The following is a 21,300-nucleotide window of genomic DNA, read 5'->3' as shown; positions in this document are numbered from 1 at the left end:
TTGACGGTAACAGACAAATACAGAAGAATAAAAGCCGTTTGCCGCTGAATCCGCTTTTTAACTGGGGATGATGGTAACAGACAAAAACACAAGAATGATCTCTTATCCTTCCCTTCCAGGTTCAGCGGTAGACATGACCCTTCTTTTTTCTTTCTCTTTTTTCCATTTCCTTTTCGTTTTTTCCGAAGAATACTCAAACGAAAAAAAAAAAAAAAAAAAGACAAGTTCGACAAAATAATAAATAATAATAATAATAGTAGCAGTAATAATAAACGAATAGAAAAACAAAACTTGGTCGGCAAGATGAGCCTTTCATGATAATTCATTCTTCTTTTTTTTTTAAGTTGTTTTTTGCGCGTGTTTGTGTGTACGTTCCATCTTTGCAGCCCTTGGCCCTGCTTTAGTGAACCATGTTTCCAACTTCTTGACTTGGGAAATAAAAATTTATGTTCATCGTAAGATTGGAACGGCCTCATAATGTTTTTGAGCTTTCATGCGAGCATATTAAAAAAATGATCAATAATTCAAATGCATTTTTCAAAATTCCATGGCTATATTCACTACATTATTAGACGTCGAGAAAAAAACAGAGGATGAGCATACGCAAAAACAGAGGATGGCTAAATAGCTGTTGTTTTGGCTCATAATACTAAAAAAATAGCATTGGCTCGTAAAAAGAGACCCTGAACTAGAATTTACTGCTCCTCAGCCAGCAATTTCTTCAACTCTTTTTTGTTGACCTGAAATTTCACACACAAAAACACATTAACTTGCATTCTGAACAAGTTAAGATCAATTCATGGTCTAAAAAAAGCATACGTCGTTTGTTTGCTGTAATCTGGATTCTCTCTTTCAAAGAAATAATGCATGCATATATAACATATTTCGAAACAATAATGCGAGTGTAGCACAAAATTATATACACATACACATATATACAAGTATATCTCTGTGTTATACCTCAAATATATGAATTATGTAAGGATCTATGTCTGTTGTACAGCTAAAAAGTGAGAGCCATTTACCTTCCCCATTGCATTACGAGGAAGAGAGTCCCAAAGGAACAATCGAGTGGGTATCTGGCAACATAGAAATATAAGGACCCAAATGAATTGGCGTCAATGAAAATAATGATTTATTCTACATATGAATGGAATGCACAGTGACAGATGATGGAATACCTTGTAAGGTGCAAGTCTGTCTTTGGCCCAGGAGGATAATTCTTCTAAGGTTAGAGCAGGTTTTGACTCTTCCTCTCTCTTTCTCTTAGACTCGGCCTCTGGCACAATAATTGCACAAACTACTTCTCCGTAAGCTTTGTCAGGTAAGCCCAACACGCAACATTCTGACACAGCTGGGTTCTGCACAAAAATTGAGCGTCATTGTTAGTATTATATCTTTCCTTCTTATCTGTTTTCTCTCAATTCTTGTATGAAAAACAAGTGTGACTGTGTGTGCGTGTAAATGTTTTACAAACGCTTACACAAGAAGTTAAATATCCTTCAAGAGAGAAAAGGCATATCTAAAGGGGCATAGTCTCGACTTGCCTCTAGTATAACTGATTCAATTTCTAGTGCAGATAATTTGTAGCCACCAACCTTCATTATATCCGCATTGGTACCTGATAAACAACTTGCCTCATAAGATGGTTCAAACCCTTGTGATTTACTTTTCAGGAACATAGTAGGCCAATGCAAAGTAGGCCAATGCAAGACGCCAATGCAAGACATTAATTCCACAAATCACAAGTTCAGAGCAACAGAAAAAATGAACCTCCTTTTACACCCATGACCCATCCATTATCTAGTTCTCATTCCTTTCTCAGGAGATCTTGATTTTCCATTTATAGCTCATAAACATAAAACAGTGGATGGGTCATACCACATCAAACTTTTTTTGGTTGCTCAGAGTATCCTCCCACCCGAGCGGTAAGAAACTAATCTCTCGGGGTACTGTCAGGCGCCATAGCGGGGACCTCTCCCAACAGTGTTTTTTCCATACGCACCGCCCCAAGGATCGAACCCAGGACATGATGTTCAAGGGGCCCAAGTCCCTTCTACTTGGACCAACACTAGTTGGTATACCACATCAAACTTTGTATGCCAACAAGAGTTCATTAAAGGTAAGAACCATAATGCAGGCCACGCCTCAGGTCTGAATCAAACAGACAGACCAGTGGATTTTGCAAAGAACAGCAACATAAACTTGAATGAGTCAAAAGAATTTATAAGAAACTGCACCATGACAAATTATATCCAAAACACACGGCACAAATCACCAAAGCAACACAAGACAATGGACTCCTGTTAGAAAGAAGCTAGCCATCGAATACAAAATGTACATTTAAGGAACAAAAATTGATAAGCAATTTGCATGAAGAAATCCAGAATTTCTTACGTCCTAAAATGATGTAATACCCATCTTGATCCGTAGTAACTGCATCTCCAGTTTTGAAGAAGCCATCATCAATGAATGATTCCTTTGTTACCTGCACAAGAATAATAAGGGCGTAGGTCAAAAAGGATACTGAAAAGAAAGATCATTTTTTCTTTTCTTTTCCTTTTTCTCCAAGAAAGTAAAAAGAAATACTATTGTCCACTTGGTGTGCTCTATCATTAACATCTTGAAACTCGGCTAACTTGGTCTTGGTGCTCAATTCAATTAAAAATCAGCTTAGACGAGCGAAAGCACAGCCTATCTATTATTTGATAAAAGCACAGCGCAACAGTGGCAGGTGTACTCATTCATATCAAAGCCAAAAGCTGAAATATAGAAACATACTAACGAATGTGAAAGGAGTAACAGGATGTTACAGCAGGACGCGTAGAACTGTGTAATATGTTAACTGGAGAAAATACTGGGGCATCAAAATTTAATTTACATTGTGGACTTATGTTTTACACAGTCTAGTATGAGCTGCTTTATTTATGACTTACAAACAATGCAACTTCATATAGATTTTATATTATATATAGACATATAGATAATAGAACACTTAAGAGTCTAGATAATTTCAGAACTGACAAAGAAACAATGCATAAGGTTCTCTAAGTACCTCAGGAAGTTTCCAATATTCTTTAAACAACGATGGGCTTTTAATGCAAAGCTCACCCACTTTATTTACATTACTTTCACTCTCCTCGTCTGCAAGAATCTTGACCTGCCATGAGTACAGAAAAGACGCCAGTGAAAATTCATTTGATAAAAATGTTCACATTGTACATAAAAAATTCACAATAAATACCAGAAGAAAAATCAAAATAAGACTCTTCTTTTACTTTTGGCTTCCTAGTTGCATCCCGTAACGAGGGAAAGTTGACTTGATGTAAAACCACACTCACAAACACTGTCTTAGATGAAAACAGAGGGATATGGAAGAGAAAGATAGAAATAGAGAGGGACGGGTGGGGGAAGAGAGACAGACCGAGGGGAGATTCTCAATAAGCAACAACTGTCATTAATCAAAAGAAAGTCTCTTACATATGCTGACTGACATCTATTTATGAAGCAAGATTTTCTCCTCATGAAGGAAATATAATCAGCCCACTTTCAAGATTTCCATCCATGAAGGAATCAAAAAGAAAAAGTAAAATAAAATAACAATCAGCTACTTGCCTAGGTGTCCTCTTGATGAAGGAATGTTACAAATTTTCTAATAAAATTAAAACACAATAGCAAAAAGCATGTTCATTTCTTTCTAGAATATATTTTTCCATATTTCCTATCATAACTTTTTCCACATTTATTCTTCACCCAAATGTAATCAAATTGCTTTCAGAATATTAAACGAAGTTTTCATAACCTAAGTTGAAAATTTTTTCCCAACCTATTAGTCAGTAAAATCACCTTGTATGTTGTTCAGCTATCTCATCATATCACATAAATTCTTCCACAGTAGAATGGAATATCACAATCCTATCACCCATAGGAACCAACAGAGGGAAAAAAGGATGATTCAACAGACCTGCACACCAGGAAAAGGTTTGCCAACAGTGCCTGCCTTCCGCTCACCTTTCAACGGATTTGATATTGCCATGACAAACTACATATATCATATGAACACAATGAGGTTAATGTCAAACAGAGCAAAATGAAGGGGAAGAAATACAATCTCAGAGCATATGACACCAGTAAAACAAATGGCATGCGCTCCTCCCGACTATGCACATAAGTTCTGAAACCACAGGATACTTACTTCGGTCATGCCATATCGCTCCAACAGCCGATGCCCAGTGATGGCTTCCCATTCTTGCATAACAGGTTGAGGAAGCGCAGAGGACCCACACATCTGAATAATGATATATGTGTAATTTAAAATTTCAGATTTAAAAAAATTAGTCAGCTCCAATGCAGGGAACAGAGTCAAAAGTTCCAGGGTGGGCATGATTTGTCAATCGCCACATGCCTAAAGTTCACGTTAAGAAAGTCAAATTTTTGTTCTTTAATTCAAAAATTAATAAATAAAAAAATCATCTGCATTTTAAAATCTATAGAAGTTTTTCTGATCTACATTTTTAGAATAAAAATATCTCGTGATGGACCCTGGCTTCTCTTACCATAAGACGCAAGTTCCTTGCAGCAGCAGCTGAAGCAGCTTGTGACTGAGGGTCCATTGCTTGGTAACCCTGTATCAACCTTGTATAAATAGTTGGAACCTGTATTTACAAGAGAACTACGTGAGCTCAACGAAGACATGTTCTAAGATACACTTTCCAGAATATATAATATTGATTGTTGATAGCCATTAGCAGCTAAGAAAAGGTGCCATTTCCAAATCTTGCAGGCATCAGAATGAATGATGTCAAATGACCAAGTTATGCTTTATTAAAGCATGCTTAGTTACATAAACATACCAATGTTCTGTGGGGATTAAGTGACGCGTAACAGATAAATGCATAACTAAAAAGAATAATACTTACTCCAGTGAACACAGTAATAGCATCCTCAGCCTTCGTTCCTTCAACTGGATAGGATTCACGCCATCTCTGCCAGATTCCTCTCACGCTAAATTTGGGCATAAAGTCCACCTTCATGAAAGACGTTAGATTCTCAAGAAGTTTAGAGGCCAGTAGAACATTTAAAAAGCTGTTTTTCTAATTTTCCCTTTGCTTGGGAAGCAGCATTGAAAATTACCGTGGAACCTGCATAAAGTGGGGCCAACAAAGCATTGAAAAGTCCATGAACATGTATGGTATGAGTTAAGGATTCAAACCATAATAGTATAATTTCCAACCAACAAACCAAAGATGAGAATATGCTTAATCAAATTATATGAATTGCTGTCCAAACAAACACTAGAGATTTCATGGATATGGTGGAGAGGCAGACAGTGCAGAAATTGATCAGTAGAAGTGTATCCCCATGCTTCTGTCAAGGTTTGAACCTGAAAACAAGCAAAATTTGGAAATAAAATAAAATAAAATTGTGAGAAAGAGAATACCAGAAACTTAATGGATTTACTGACTCAAGTAACCAGGGTTAAAAACACATTACAATCAAAATAAACTACAAACAGCTATTTTTGTGAATTTTGATATTTACACCAAATATAATATGCTATGCAAACCTGTGCACTGATACTTCGATGTGTGTGAACGACTCCCTTAGGTTTACCTGTCGTCCCACTGGTGTACAATATCAATGCTGGATCTTCACCTAAGCCAATTAAGTGAGAAAAAAATATGTAAAATAAAATGTTCTGATATTGCCATCAAGAGCCTCCACTTAAGTCATTTTTGAAAGCCAAGAGCTTGTTTTTCTTACTTGTTCTTTTGATATTCCCCTGGTGAACTCTTTCTGCCTGCATTTCTTTATTTTGTGAATCTTCATCTCTGCTCTTCTCCGAGGATTTATTGGGAACAGGAGGAATAAGAAAAAACTGAGAAGAGCTTTTAATGGCAACACTTTGCATTGTTTGACTATGATCTTCAGTACTCAATATTGCGGACACATCCTATAACCAAATTATTATAAATCTTTTATGAGATTGAATCGACAAAAGATAGCATAGCAGGAGCGGACAATTGAGGATAATGTATAGTGAAATTTGAAAAAAAGATTCGAGCACACCATTCGAATAGTAAATAAGACATGTTCATAAGTAAAAGAAAACAGAGGCCATAAAAAAGGAGGGTTTTCCAGAGCTCACCGCGTTATTCATCACATACAATAGCTCTGTTTCCGGATAGCTCAGTGCTAGTGGCACGGCAACACCTCCACTAAGCCACGTCCCTAGTATTGCAGCAACAAACTCAGCAGAGGGTTTGGCTACAATTCCTATTCGAGCTCCACCAAGATTTCCCTGGATTTTAGTAATTCAAGAATTTACCAAAAATGGTTTTCTCTCTTAGTCAATAGCATACTTATATAAGGATGAATGCCAATCAACAAACTAACTGTTCAACCTCTCTTCAATCACTGGTTGATGACCAGGCTAACATGACCGGTTTCACAGATGATGACTATAATAATAACAGTAAAAAAGTGTACGATGTAACTCACTGATTTCATGTCATTTCCACATAAGAGATTGGATATCTCCTGCGCAGAAGATATGAGCTGCTTGTAACTGTAACTCTTCTGATCAGCTCTAATGGCAACACTGGCATGAGCTGCAAGCCCATGTTTAGCAACCGCTGTGACCACTTCCATGATTGCAGAAGGTGATGCTGCATAAAATGGATATAACAGTCAATTGCCTTTCCAGAACATGGTTTCTCCTTCATGTAAGCTGAACGAGCAGAAAAGATCTTTGTTCATAAATGTGACAGCTCAACAAACTAATTGCCGTTCAGAACCAAGATGGCCAATCTTATATCATTGCTGCTATATTGTCTTGAAAGTCAATCAAAATCTCAACTCATCGGAGCTCATCCACTAATAGGTTTAATATAAAATTACAAAAACTGAAATTTACAGCAGCATCCAGAAATAAATCAATGCAGGTACAATGGGTCCACCCAAAGGAACTCTATGACTCCCATCCCTTTAGTTTTTCCTCTCCCTGATCTTTCAAAGTTTAAAACCAAACATACCAAAAGCAACAACCAAAATAAGTATGTAATCACGGGGAAGAAGACTAAATCTAAATTTAAAGTTTATGCGTAAAAGACAGATGATTGCTCGTAACTTTATAAGGCACTCGATAACACAATTTCATCTCTCAACTAATGTTATCTACGTTGAACTTTAAGAAGAAACCATAAACTTACAGCTTGCATTCCAAACTTTACTGAATTCACTATAAACAAATGAAGGGCTCAGCCAAACGATACAGATTTCTAGTCTTGTGCACCCTCTAGTAAACAACAAAAATTATGCAAATTGTTATGCAGACAAATGATTTGCCCGTTCTTCAGGTTTGCAGAAAAAACTTGATTTAATTCATCCAGACATACAATATGATAGAAAAATCACAGTTTAATCAGCAATTAGGGACTGCATAATTTTTTGTTTTGAAAAAAACAGCTGATTACTTGTCCATCTGGTAAAGACTATAGAGGCAACTTTAGGATACATTCTATCCACTACAGCCACAGGAGACATTTTTATCTACCCAGATGACGTAACAAATTATTACCAAAAAGGAGAAAAGAGAAAAAAAAATGGAAACCAAAACCATAATATGTGAACCATAATCTGATCGGCGGTAACCAATCAAGAATATCTAGAGAACGAGAAAGAAGAGAAACCCACATGAATATAACCGAAACTGCGAGAAACAAAACCTGGGGTATGCAGGATGCGATGAGGGAGTGAGTGAAGAAGAAGCTAATGAATCACAAGAAGTTGAAATAAGGGACCGTTTATGGAAAAGGAGGAGCCTGAACTGTTGGCTCAAAGCCTTAAATGAAGCGCCCATATAGACGGTTGTGCGCGGCACTAGTAATTTATCAACGAGTTAGGTGCGTGTATTGACTGCTTTATGGTACAGCAAATGCAGTTTCACGCTTTAACTGCGCCGGGTTGTTCAGAGCTTCTATGGCCAATGGCTTCTCAGGCTGCAAGAACTTGTCCCAAGGGACGGAGTGAATGGAGGTGGAAAAAAAAAAAAAAAAAGGGCCTCTGTTATTTTATAGATTTGAGGAAATATATTTTTTATTTTAATTTTACAAGTTATATTCATTCAGTTCAAACATGATGTCTCAGCTTTTTTTAAAAACCTTTCGAGCATAATCTGTCATTCATTACAATATTATATTTTTTTATAAGACGTCACAATATTATTTAATTCGTACTCTTTTGTTACAGACACCGTTTCATGGCTGTCACAAATATTAAATGAAAATATTTTATAACATCAGAATTTTAAATCCCAAAAAAATACTCCTTCCGTTCCTTATTATAAGAGACATTTGATGCTTATGGTATGTTTCTATATATAAGAAACATTTAAAAGTTGCCTCTACTTTTTGTGTTGATTTCCTATTTTATTCATATTTATTGTCTCCAACTCACTCTCTCCCCCTCCTACTTCTCTTTCTTTTAATAATTTAATTGTTCTCTCTCATACTTTCTCTCCTTATTAATGAGGGCATTTTTAAAAAAAAATATACTTTTTATAATTTTAACTGTTTTTTTTATCAACGTAATTTTGTTATTCATCTCTTGTAATAAGAAACGGAGAGAGTATGTTATTTAAAAATTTTTAAGTATTAATTTCGTTAATTATGTATGTGTTTTTCAGTCCTAAATGTAAAACTTAGTTCAAAAAATTAGTTTTGATTATAAATATAAAATTTTATTCTATTTTATGTCTTGATTTGCCAATACAATTGTTTTTTTTTTTTGGGGGGAGGTCAAATATCCTCAACGTGAATATTATTCCATCTATCACCGAACCTTTTATTTTTCTTCTTGGTTTTTTCTATGCTATATAGGTCAATAGAAATACAAAGGGCAAGTGTATAGTACAAATGAAGACGCAGCCACCATCCTTCTGAATGATTCATAAGTCCATCCAAAGGCAGGGCCAAAAGGCAAGGCTGGCATATGAATAATTTCTCATATTCTCTTAAAATTGGGAGAACAAGGTTTCATTCAAATGTTGATGGGAGGAGAAAGTTTTACATGTTTATATCATGATTAATTTAATTTAATTGAATTTAATGTAGTTTAATTTATCTAAAAATTCCCAATTCATCCAACAGTGTAATCTGACATGAAATTCCATTCAACATATCCATATATAGTCCTATTTCATAATTCCTCTAAAGCTACTTCCTTTTCCTTTGGATATTATCATCCAGCTAATCTGGTTCCGTTCATGACTTCCCCTCCCCATAAAAATGTCTCGTATAGAATTTGACCTTAAGATTTAAACAGATCCAACTGGGCCTTACAGCGTGGGACCGACTTTTTTGTTGGTCCAGCTGCTTTATTGCTACAATACAACATCTGCCACCACACCTAATTATCCTGTCTATTAAATTATGTTATTATGCAAAATAAATGCTTTCATACGTAGAATGTTACCTTGTTGACTAATACATGGGTGCTATCGAATCCAATACTAATATCCAGACCTTTTTTTTTTTTTGAGCCCACATCCACTGATACATTTTTTCTTCGACAAGAACGAAAGAAGATCCGACTTTGTTCTCACGGGATCAAGTGTAAAATTAAGATAGAAAACCATGACGGCTAGAGTAAACTAATAGAGAAAAACACTATCCCCAGTCCTTACTGTAAGACATTTTCTAGAAGAAATTTTTGGTCCTTTTTATAAGACCTGATGATAGTTTCGATAAGCATTACATTTTTTCCTGTATATGCCCATATTTAATTAGCGAGAGATTAAAAATTAATATGAAGTTGAAATTTAACACCATTGATAAGGATAATATTGAGCATTATTTGAATTTTATGACAAATTCAGTGCTTTTAACTACTACAATCAGTAAACTAGTTAACAGTCTCTTATAATAATAAGGACTAGAAGGAGTACTATGAACATATATCTTAGGACAAATGATAGATACACGACAGCTGAAGAAGGAAGTCGGAAGGACTAAATTTTATAGATATATACATTAGCTATAACTTCACAAAACACTGATGGCACCTTCTGTCCTACAGAGAAATTATGATGTCTATAACTCTTGATTATTATTCTGAGTCCCTAACCAAAACTTTATAACGATGCAGGGATTGATCCAAATCCTGAAAGGAGACAGTATGAGATCATTACCCTCGCCATCTCCTCCACCAGAAGGGAGTTCTTGGATTCTGTGATGGGGGTGGTGTGAGAAGATCAAGCATGGTTTGTTTTTCTTTTGGGGTCAATGGAACACCTCTGATAAGGTTCAAAGCCATGATATGAACATTAGTCTTCTTCCTGTGCTTGTTGTAAGCCCATACTCCAGCTGCCGCACCTGCAACTAGAAGCTATTCCCAGAGAACAAGTTATTTTGGAATCAGAATGAATATGAATCAGATTAAAATAAGTTACAAATTCAAGTGTTATCTTTCGGCCAAAAACAACTCAAGTGTTCTCAATCCTCCTGAGAAAAACTTACAGGGCATAGCCATAAAGCTGCAGTCTGCAAATCAAACTTTGGCGTATAGAGTACAGTCTCTCCATATTCTTCCTCAAGCTTCTTGTATATTTCCTTGTCTGTCTTCCCACTACGAATCTCATCACGAATTAACTGCAAAATAATACAAATAATACGGATTACTATATGTCACAAAGGCTTGCTAAAGAAAGCCATTAATTTTCATGGTTGACTAATTATTTTACAGAAAATTTGTCCAGAAGATGATGAAAAACGCACAAGAATTGGCAGCAACTTCAAATATTGGATCAGCCTGGTTTTCGAACACAAGAAAGCAGTTAAACGTCTTATATTTCCAAACAAGTCAGGCCTATTTTGTTTGATCTTCCCTAACTCCGCCAACCCAAGGCCCAAATCCATCAATTTATTTCTTGATATGCCCAGGCTAGCTTCCTAAGAATTATCATATGAGCAATTGCCTTAGACTAGGGGTAAAAAAGGGAAACAAGAAGGAATCTTAGCATATTAATAAAACTTAGAAATTGGATCTCTTTAAACCACTAAAATTCAGGGGAAAAGAAGGTGGGAGAGGGAAGGGAGGGAACCTTATCTGATTTTACCCACAAAAAAAAAAAAAAAGGGCATACGTATTCTCTAGGAAGAAACATGGAAAGCAATTTAAATCAAATCCCAAAGCTAAAATAAGCATGAAAGAACTAAATAAAGTGAGAAATGACTTAACAAATATCGAAATGCCATCTTCACCTTGAAAAAAGGATTGAAGTGCTATGATAAGGCAAAGCAAAATAACAGGTAATTGCAACAAATAATGAAATGAAAACACATATGAGACCAATAAAACCTAAGCTTTCCTGTTACATATTACTTATAAGTTGCAAACAGAAAAACAATCTGAATAGTAGATTAATTAATCAAATTTGCGAAAAATCATGCACCCATTTCTGTCAACTTTAATTTTGGTTACAAGTAGATGTTCTAAACATATAGTTTAAACCAATGAAGTCTACCAATCATGACTTAGTTAGTAAAAAGACAACCCTGCATAATATTCATATTGGCCAATTCATTTCACTCATGGTCAGAGCGCTGTCATTACAAGATGCTGCAGATATCGATTTCATTTTTCATGATACTAAAAGGTTTGACCAATTATTGTCCAAAACAAAGCTACTGCCGGATTGGGCTGTAGAAGTGACCTTAATTAGAAACTACAAGTACTGTTACCTTTCTAAGCAGAATCGCAATGTCTGCTTGAGAATCTTCAATGGATTGACTCCCACATTCTGTGCACCTCACATTATGACTGATGTTTCTAGCCCGGGCATCCACTATTTGGGCCTCCTTTACTGGATCCGCCTCACTCCCCATTACCAAAGGCAGCGAAACACTAATATTTATTTATCTTGCTAAAGGCAGCTGCAAAATCCATTGAGACATAATAACAAATTTTGTATGTTAAAAGTAGAGATAGAAGGAATTTTCTTTCTATCAATACATTGAACCAAAAATCTAAAAGGCAAGATCAAACAGCCACAATACAATCAAGCATGACGACTCACTGAAGTTTAATATCCAGTGATTGCAAATGCAAATTCATGAAGAGCTAACACCTATAATGTAGACTAAGAGCTTAGTACAAACAAATTGCTCATCATAACAAGACTAACAAGATAAAATATGTAAGATTTCTGCCTGTTCGTTGAAAAACTTCCTGTGCAGGCAGTGGAGGTCAAGAGTGAAATTAGCATATTCTTTTTTTTCTTTTTGGTGAAATGAAATTAGCATCTTCACAGAAAAAACATAGAAGACATGCAGCTCCGCTTTAATCCTAATCCCTGATTTCTACGGCCAACTCTTTGAAACAATGAAAACAAATAGAGTTTCGCACCTTTAAAGCAATGACAAAAACAAAATCTTTATGTTCCACCAACTCCCCTAGCAAATACGGAAACCCTCATAATATTTAATCATAGTATTTAAACTTCAATTCATTGGAATTAAACTTGACGTCGCAGAACACAGTGTTCATATCATATCAGAAGGACAACCACAAAGGACCAAGAAACCAGGGCCCTAATAGTGATGTAGCCGGCCATTACCGAGTTCTGCACACGTCATGTCAAATTTAGGTAATTAAATGACAAATTCAAAGGGCAGTAAACTCAGCCTACACATAATTCCCATCCACGCATTCTCTCGAACACCTTGCGAGCATTAAATTCGCACCCAGTCTTAAATATAGTCTGAACAGTGCTAGTGCTTTACATCGTTCTGTTGCTTGAAATATTGGAACTATATTTCTGCAATATATAGCAGTTAAGGACTTCAGGCGAACACAGGATTTGGTTCCCAATAAGTGGAGTTACTTTTGGTCCACAGCCACTACATCATCTTAAAATTCTTAAGTCTGAAAGCTGAAGCTGAACAATTGAAAGAATTTTAAAAAAAAAATTACAGGATAAGAAGTAAGAAGACGAAGCAGGGAGAATGGAGGGAATGAAGGAGTAAGGTATGCTACAAACACCCTGGCAATGGCAAATTCACGGAGACGCAGAACAACGCTGCCAGAGTCACGAAGCAGAGGCGCAGCTAAACGATGATGCAGGAGAGGACGCTCGAAGCCTGAAAGCTGAAACTCAGAAGCTCAACAATGGAGGTGAAGAGGCCACGAGGGTAAGAATCGAATGGAGACGTTGAGAGGGAGAGGATTCGATGAAACGGGACGGCAGATGGAGAAATTCTAGCTGTTGATCGGGATTTTTTTCGCTGCAGAAGAACCTGTTTGCCAGGCTCGAAGTGCCACATGGAGCTGTGAAATTTCCATTGATGGAGGTGCTTCCTAATAAAAATAAAAAGAGTAAAATATTCCATCCTCTCTTATATTTTTTCTTAATTATACAGATTTTTTTTTTCAATTTAAAAAATATACACTTAGATCCAAACTGTTAATTATATTAAAAATATTTTGAAAATTAGAAGGATAGTTAGCGTATTTTACTCAAATTAAAATTTTGGAAGTTGAATTCTTATGTATCATAGTATAATTTTGCGTGATTTAGATTTTATATGGTAAAATTAATAAAAACATGAGCCCCAGCGAGATGGGGAGGACAAAAAAGATTTACAAATTGAAAACTTCAAATATGATAATTTAATTAGATAGTCAAAATTCAAAAAAAAATAAAAAATAACAATAAAACTTTATCCTACCAAATGGGCTGGCTACATATTGTCATATGATAATTTAACAATAATTTTTTCATATTATATTATAAGTATGATTGGCGAAAAACAAAATTGGGCTTAAGGAGCCCTTTGTTCGCCCCGGGGGGGAGGGGGACGCAATGTCATTAGACGCGTTAAACATCTTATTGAAAATTAAAGCAAAATATTTCCAGAAAATTGGTCAAAATAACTATTTGGATATTTTAGTGGTCACTAAAGCCTAATATGTTTTCATGCATAGAAAATACCAGTAATGTTCAGATTCAAGCTTTTATGACCAATAAAATTTATAATCTGGTACTTTTAACCAATTTGTTAAATTCTTTAAATTACAACAAAACATCCGTTCAAAACACAAGTTTTGCAGCAGCCTCATCGATCTCGCAGACTCAAGTAACAAGCGTCTTTAGCCATTAAATAAAAAGGAGGAAGAAGTAAACGACAAAATAATGGTGAATTGCTTTCGGCAAAACAAAAGGCGCAATTGATAATTTTATATGCTTTTTAAAAGGAAAGAACCTAAAGAGATTGTCAACTGTTAGATTTCAGATTTTCTGTCCCGATAGTTTGTGTTAATGTTTGTCTGTTTATGAGTGCATCTAAAACCTCGCAGATAAAGATTGTGCCTAATATTTATATTTATTTTTTTTCAATATATTACATGCATTTATTTCCACCAATTCACATGACTAAAATAGTGTCATATGATTATTAAATTAAGAAGCATATAGTTATATCACCAAAAGGTTTAAGCCTCCCATTGCGAATTGCGTAAGCTACAATCCATGGGAACGTCTAAAAGACATTTAACAGTTTCCCTCCCGAGAGAAACCAATATTTTTATCATACTGAATTAATTATCATCCATACTAATTTAAATAAAATACTAGCTTTAGTTTCAATTATAAAATCTCGTTTGTAATTAAGACCGAAGATAGTATAAAACTAAAAAAAATTTCTGACTGTTCATCGACTGTAGCTTAATTTTCTCTGAGCAATGGACAGGAAACCAGATACCACAAGCATACTTGTAGATGTTGGCCTGCAGCCCTGAATGCATCCTTCTCCTGACCTGTACAGGACTTTTTCTTAAGAACCAATGTAACCAACATCAAGCCCAATTCCCATGCCTATCCAATATGCCTCCCTTGATTCTCATACCACTACATCTCTCATAAAAGAGCCATACGTTACTTCCCTCAAAAAGGGGGCAAAAAGAAAACCTTCTGTACCTTTATCATCATGCCTAAATCACAAACAAACCATAACTAAATCACAAATCCAAAACGCAATATAATGACTTCTCTACGTACAGCTATCCATGCCCAGGGCACGTCCAATGACATCATTCAAGCTCTCGAGGCAGACAAATGATAAGCTTACTACTGTAGCACCCATCATTCAGATCTGGGCCATATCAGTGTCTTACATAACATATATGGTACAATCATTCTTCAACGAAGGAAGATAGCCACTTTCTTCCCCCTTTTTTCAGCTGTAAGACTGGCCAAATTTTTTGAGTGAATTACCATGGCCAATTCCATTAGCACTGATACCATCGACGGTGCTTTCATCACAAATAACTCAAATGTCATTCCGGTCAATGCAAAAACATTACGACTTTGCTACTTCCATCAGTGGTCAGAGTTACCATCAGCATCACCTTCCAAGAAGAAATGATATAGAGTGACACTGAAACTAAGACATCGCCAGAGGAAAAATGAGACTCCACATATATAAGACGAGTGAAGATTGACATGGGCCCAAAACTAGGCCAGGTCAAACGATCTCATAAGTTCATGTCACTCAGAGATCACGCATCAAGTCAAACGAATGTCCCATTCCCAAAACATCAAATATAGCACGACAGACATAAAACTCATCATCTTGGTTTCCTACTACTTGAAATCCTAGCTACTACAAAAAATAAAAAAAATATAATAAAAACTGCCCAAAAGATGATGCATAGAAGGAACACAGGCCATGGGAACGGTGTGTCAAAGGTAAAAAATGAATGGCCAACTTTGGGATCAGAAGAGTTGGTTGTTCAGATCACAATCCGCTAGCGTATAATTTGACTCAAATGTGTATTCATTGATCAGGCTTGGTTTTCTGTATATACAAATACGATGCATATGCGATGCTCACAGAGCTAATCACTTGCGTTTTGCTCTAACCTTTAGTCATCAATGCAGAGGTCTTCTGCTTCCATGACAAAACTCGGTCAACGCCATAAGAGAGAAGAATTATAAGAAGCATAAAGACAGACAAGTGGCTCTAATGGATCATACTGACTATCTTAAGGATTCAAGAGCTATGAATCGACCCAGTAGAAAGATAAAGTGAATCTCAAATAACTATTAGCAGAACAAGATTTAAGACCTGAAATTCATCTTAGCTTAACCATGAAAAACACAACGTAATCTTGCTCATAATTTTTCAAGAATTCCCCAAAAATGACGAAACCAGACCTGCTCCATGCTGCAAAAATTAGTAGGCACAACTGCCATCAGATAGCTCAAAAAATAAAAATAAAATACAATAATATTACAGCGAAGAAGGTAATGCAGACCGTTCTACCTTCCACATGCCATTCATGGATAAATCAGCTAAGCTGAACAGCCCTTCCCATAAGTCCATGGAGAACGTCTGTTATGAGAAAACAACACAATCAACAACAACAAACATCCCAACCATTGCATGGAATGGCTACGTGAAGCATAAATGGAAGGAAAATAAGACTAACCCTGTTAACCCCAAACATGAAGCACCAGCTAAAGGTGCATAAGCTCAGCACCTAAAAGGTCCTCCAATCAAACCAACCATTCAACTGTGATGGCGTATGAGCATACCCACTATAAGAAGACCTAAACACTAGAAGAGAAGAAAAATCTAAATCACTACTTCCCATTCAAATTTGAAACAACACTAAAAATGAACAAACTATTGAAAAAAACACGGCCCTTCACTAATTGCAGCAGAGTTCTAACGGAAACAATCTACTAAATTTGCATGGAATCAACTGAAATCCAAGAGAAAATGATACTTGATAGTATAAATATTGACTTAATCATATAAAAGGAATCGCATTACTTCCCACTGCTCACAAAAGATAAGGCCTAGGTACACGAATCAGTACTTAAAAGTTAACATCAATGTTGCCAAGCAATTATAAGATCCTGAAACCTTGCCAATACTAGCTTACACATAAAGTCACCAACATTAATGAAGCACCAAAGAGTTTATGAATATTATGAGAAATTATATGCCCAATAATAAGGCAAAAGCTCCAACGACAACCTTGAACAGATGGGCAGGCATGAACTCATCTCCTTCTACCACCACGCTCTCTTAATGTGAGAGAGAGCACCTCCCCTCCTCCCACATTGTAATAAGCAAGTGACATATTATCCTTGAGAAAGCCAGGTTTTCCACTCAATTTCTGTTTGTTAGCAGGGAGCTGAATCTCCCCAGCAATTTTCTCCTTCAGATTGCCAATAGTTTCAGACAAAGATTGCATGGTAATCTCCAGAACCTGTCCTCTGAGATTTCCTTCATCAACATTAGGAACTGACACACAAATACGAACTGGTCCCTGGTTGCACCAAGACAATGTCAGCAAGGATAAATATTGTCGCTATTTTTTGTAAATTAAAAGCTAATTTATCATTAATTCATTATCATTAAAAAAAGATGGTATCAAAGTCCCTACCGGATGCTGAGCCAAAAACTGATCTTCTGGGATAAGAGCAGAATCATCAAGCTTCTGCTTCTTTGGTTCTGGTTCTTCTGGAAGCGGAGGAGGAGCTTCCTCAGGTGGGGGCGGGGGCGGCACTCCTTGAGGCAGAGGTGGTGGAGGCATCATAGGCATCCCAGGTGGAGGAATAGGAAGAGAAGCATAAGGTCGAGGAATTGAAACAGGAGTGAATTGAGAACCTGGGGGTGGAGGAACAGGTCCATTCACAGAAACTGATGACGAAGGCAATGGAGGTGGTTGACTGGACATGAATGTTTGCTGCCCAGAAGTCATTGGCATTGGATGATGAGCTGGATGAACAGATGGCATAATGGGTAACGGAGGCCTTGGAGGAGGAACTGAAAGACCACCACTGGTTGGGGCAGGATACTGGACTGTTGGGGGAGAAACACGGGGAAGATTCAGTGCTAGTCCAGGGGGTGGCGGAAGAGGACGAACTGAAGGCATACCAGGTCGAGGAGGAGGTGCAGCAGGGCCAGGGAGGTTTTTAGCCTCATTATTAGCAAAATAATTTTGATCCTCACCACCCAAACTCTGTGACATGGCTTGGTTCGCAGTTCGCCCAATGCTACCAGTGTGACCATCCCATATAACCTGCTTAGGTTGCTCATCTTTCTTCTTTTCAATTTCTGCCTTGACAGCATTGGAAACCTCCTCTTCAGTAGTACCAAAGATATCAGGACGTGTCCGTGCAAGTCCAACAATGTTTCTTGAGATTTCATCATCCTGAGCCAGTGTTGTCTCACGAATTTTGGCGAACATCCTTTCTTTCTGTTCTTTAAACTTGGGATCAATGAGAGAAATCCGCATGTGTTCCGACATTTCATTAATTGGGATTAGCTCACCAGTAATAGGGGAAACAACAAACTTTGTTGGATCTCTTTCTGCAGGAATCCTTTCCTCTGGTCTTTTCCAGTTTTTCACAATCCTCATAGGTGGTTCAGGCTCCTCTGTAACATTGACTCCACCTTTCTTCCCCTCATCCTTGTCTTCCAAACTAGCTGCCCTCATGCCCTCTTCAACAAGTTGGGCCTCTTCCTCGTCCATTTCCATTTCAACTTCCTTTTCAGGTTCAACTACATCCTCTTCCATGGCTGAAACTTTGCTCCTCCTTATAACCTCCTCAAGCGTCATTGGGGGAGGCAGCTCCTTATCCTCATCATCAGCAAAATCTATTGTTTCAACCACTACAAAATCATGCCAATCTATCATCGCCATTTGAATCCTTTCCTGCTCTATTTCATCCTCAGCCTTTTGCCGAGCTTGCTCCTGTGAACGCTCCCATTCCAGCCTGTTCACACACCGTTCGAGGACAGTAGTCATGTCAGAAACACTTTTCCTCAGCTTCTCTGTCAACCCTTCGGAGGCATCAAAACCTTGGAATATGCATCCGCAAGGGAAGTGAAAAATGTAAACATGCTGTGGGTTGGTTTCAAGAAATGAAATTGAGGGTTATTAACCTCCCTACTAGTCAACCCTGTCAAAAATGATTTTCCATTTCGAGCCACAAATTGTGCCGTGAGCTTTATAATATCTAGCTCTTCCCCTGTAATCCCTTCAGGAAGCCTAACTGTATACTGCTCAGCTTCTGGAGGTTCAAGTACTTTCCTCACAGGCTTAAACTGAGAGGAGGGGTCGGGCTTTGTTGCTGCTGTTGGTGCTGCTGCAGCATCATTAATGTCAGAGGCTGGTGCAGATAAGGTTGGTTCGGACAAAGCTGAATCTACAGGTTGCAAAGGAGATTGCAGGGTAGAAGATTGGTTTTGGGCACGAAATTCTGCTAACCGATGTTGATAGTATGCATGATAGGGATCCGATGAATTCAGGAAATTGAACTTAACATTGCCGGTGTTATTTGCAATGATCCTTTTCTCAAATTCGGGCCCGTTTTTAGCAACGAACTGGGCAGTTTTATCCACGATAGTTCTAATATCTGGAGGGGGATGTATGATTCCAATAGTTCTAGTGTGCGTAGCAACTGATGTAGAATTCGATTTGGCCTCCTCCTCCTTAGACGATTTTTCATCCTCCCTCTCCTCAGGCAATTGAGCCTCAGGGCGAGGACCTAGATTTCCATCAGAGGGAGGAGCAGGAAGAGGCAATATCGGTAATGAACCCAACATTACGGCGACTTCAAAACAAATTCCAAAGCCTGTTAGCCCCTTTCTTCAACGTTGGGGCAAAAATAGGGCATACAAGTAGGCGCTAGCTATCGAAACCAACCTGCAAAATGATGACGCAACATGAGTGCAGCTTAAAGCAAAATCTAAACAAAAATCAAACAAAAGAATACCAAGACAAGAACTCAGTGAGACAAGCAGATCAATAAACATGGAAATTATATTTAACCAAAAAAACACAAGAAGAATAACGAGAGACAGGGAAGACAGTGAAGGAGAGCCACCGACGTTTACAATTTCGCCTTTACGGCGACGAAACCGCGGTGAGGCGAGCACGGACGGGCACACGGAGGCCGAAGGAGCTACAGGCGATTCGAAGAGGGGAGAAGGGTGAAATGATGCGGAGTGCCGGAGTGGGGCGGATTTTATCGGGTCGGACCACATTGGGCGGGACGGCGGCACCGACCTCAGTTGGCATATTGGCTGGATTTTGTCGGGTCGGACCATATTGGGCCTTGAGTGCATACGGACATCAAATCAAGATATGTGTATTATTTTATACCACTAATTATAAGATACAAATGTGTTGTATAAAATAAAATAAAAAGATACAAATGTGATCTTATAATTAGATTAGAACCGAAGGTAGTACTTTATATACTTATTTCCAATCAAGTAAAAATATGTCTATTATTTTATTTTTAATAATTTTTAAAATTTACTTATAATATTTAATTAGTAATAATTATACTAATCTTCATCATATATATTACATCAAATTTTTTCTCTATTTCTATATTTCTTAAATTAAAATGGGAAAATTTATTTTTAATCTCTTTTTGCTTAATTTGACATATATGTATATATAATTTAATCACTTATAAAGTTATAGATAATACATCTCTCACCAACTTAATTTGTTTTTTATGCTACAAATCATATTATCTTTATTAATCAATATTTTATTTGTGCATATTTTTACAATTTTTCTCGAATACAGTCACCTTTATACATAACTTTGAAACATCTTAATTTGTATAATAGTTTCGAGCATACAACCTCTCAAGATGAAAATTATAAATTTAATAAATTTTATCTTAGTTAACCAGATGAAGAATTTTTTTTCGGGAAAAATCTTCTCTTTCTATTGTTATTTGAGAATTTATGACTTATGATTACTGCGCAGTTTTGGGGTAGAAAGTGAATGCCAACAAAACCTGTGTGTCCTTTTCCCGAACGTCAATCACACTAGAGTAAAGGAAATTAGTAATTTTATAGGCTTCACTTCCACCCTTGACCTCGACAAATATGTTGGCATGCCCGTTATCCACCAGAGGGTTACCAAGGCATCATATAAGGTGATCCTGGATAAGATGGACAGTAGACTATCCTTGTGGAAAGCAAATAGTTTATCACTGGCTATGAGAACCACCTTGGTTTCTTTAGTCCTCACGACTATGCCTTCTTTTGCAATGCAAACCGTTCCCCTCCCGAAAGATACTTGTGATAAGATTGATAAGAAGCGTAGGAACTTCCTGTGGGGTAGCACTAGCTCGAGCCGTAAGATTCACTTGGTATCTTGGGACAACGTCTGCCAACGAAGGTCCGATGGAGGGCTTGGATTCCGGTAAGCCAAACATCAAAATAACGGCTTCATGATGAAGTTAGGTTGGTCATTAAT

The 21,300-nt window shown here is 37.1% G+C and overlaps 2 protein-coding genes and 1 pseudogene across 4 annotated transcripts; all 3 read right to left on the bottom strand.

Moving 5' to 3' along the window:
• Positions 1-529: 529 nt before the first annotated feature.
• On the bottom strand, positions 530-7,987 carry LOC114745194 (malonate--CoA ligase). 2 transcript variants are annotated; one of them, XM_028933348.1, is made up of 17 exons: positions 7,696-7,987; positions 6,502-6,668; positions 6,149-6,301; positions 5,764-5,953; positions 5,567-5,655; positions 5,314-5,383; positions 5,134-5,186; positions 4,920-5,027; positions 4,557-4,655; positions 4,196-4,288; positions 3,965-4,042; positions 3,056-3,160; positions 2,398-2,488; positions 1,548-1,621; positions 1,182-1,361; positions 1,026-1,079; positions 530-740 (listed from the first exon to the last, which is right to left on the bottom strand). In XM_028933348.1, exons 1-17 carry the CDS (start codon positions 7,859-7,861, stop codon positions 696-698), a joined length of 1,815 nt encoding a protein of 604 aa, XP_028789181.1. In that variant the 5' UTR covers positions 7,862-7,987; the 3' UTR covers positions 530-695. The 2 variants fall into 2 exon arrangements, with proteins under 2 accessions (XP_028789181.1, XP_028789187.1); XM_028933354.1 differs by having other exon boundaries at positions 7,728-7,809.
• Positions 7,988-10,135: 2,148 nt separating this feature from the next.
• Positions 10,136-13,233, bottom strand: LOC114745422 (cytochrome c-type biogenesis CcmH-like mitochondrial protein). Of its 2 annotated transcripts, none has more exons than XM_028933581.1 (4): positions 12,973-13,233; positions 11,742-11,933; positions 10,518-10,649; positions 10,136-10,386 (listed from the first exon to the last, which is right to left on the bottom strand). In XM_028933581.1, the coding sequence occupies exons 2-4, from the start codon at positions 11,883-11,885 to the stop codon at positions 10,186-10,188; spliced, it is 477 nt and encodes a 158-aa protein (XP_028789414.1). In that variant the 5' UTR covers positions 11,886-11,933; positions 12,973-13,233; the 3' UTR covers positions 10,136-10,185. The 2 variants fall into 2 exon arrangements, with proteins under 2 accessions (XP_028789414.1, XP_028789421.1); XM_028933588.1 differs by lacking the exon at positions 12,973-13,233 and adding an exon at positions 12,783-12,892.
• Positions 13,234-16,770: 3,537 nt separating this feature from the next.
• Positions 16,771-20,018, bottom strand: LOC114745229 (probable splicing factor 3A subunit 1; annotated as a pseudogene).
• Between the last annotated feature and the right edge of the window lie 1,282 nt (positions 20,019-21,300).

Source organism: Neltuma alba, unplaced genomic scaffold (assembly GCF_004799145.2).
Source record: "Neltuma alba isolate B1F8T4 unplaced genomic scaffold, ASM479914v2 tig00000769_pilon, whole genome shotgun sequence".
Lineage (NCBI taxonomy): Eukaryota > Viridiplantae > Streptophyta > Magnoliopsida > Fabales > Fabaceae > Neltuma > Neltuma alba.
Note: the sequence above shows the minus strand (reverse complement) of the source record. Positions and strands in the feature narration are given on the sequence as shown.

What these genes read in the sequence shown, in the direction of transcription:
- LOC114745194 (XM_028933348.1), bottom strand. Translation starts at nt 7,861, where the DNA reads ATGGGCGCTTCATTTAAGGCTTTGAGCCAACAGTTCAGGCTCCTCCTT. An exon ending in CAAGGAACTTGCGTCTTATG is followed by an intron (nt 4,289 to 4,556) that starts GTAAGAGAAGCC and finishes ATCATTATTCAG; the next exon opens with ATGTGTGGGTCCTCTGCGCT. An exon ending in AATATTGGAAACTTCCTGAG is followed by an intron (nt 2,489 to 3,055) that starts GTACTTAGAGAA and finishes ATTCTTGTGCAG; the next exon opens with GTAACAAAGGAATCATTCAT.
- LOC114745422 (XM_028933581.1), bottom strand. Translation starts at nt 11,885, where the DNA reads ATGGGGAGTGAGGCGGATCCAGTAAAGGAGGCCCAAATAGTGGATGCC. An exon ending in TTGCGATTCTGCTTAGAAAG is followed by an intron (nt 10,650 to 11,741) that starts GTAACAGTACTT and finishes ATTATTTTGCAG; the next exon opens with TTAATTCGTGATGAGATTCG. An exon ending in CAGCTTTATGGCTATGCCCT is followed by an intron (nt 10,387 to 10,517) that starts GTAAGTTTTTCT and finishes CTCTGGGAATAG; the next exon opens with CTTCTAGTTGCAGGTGCGGC.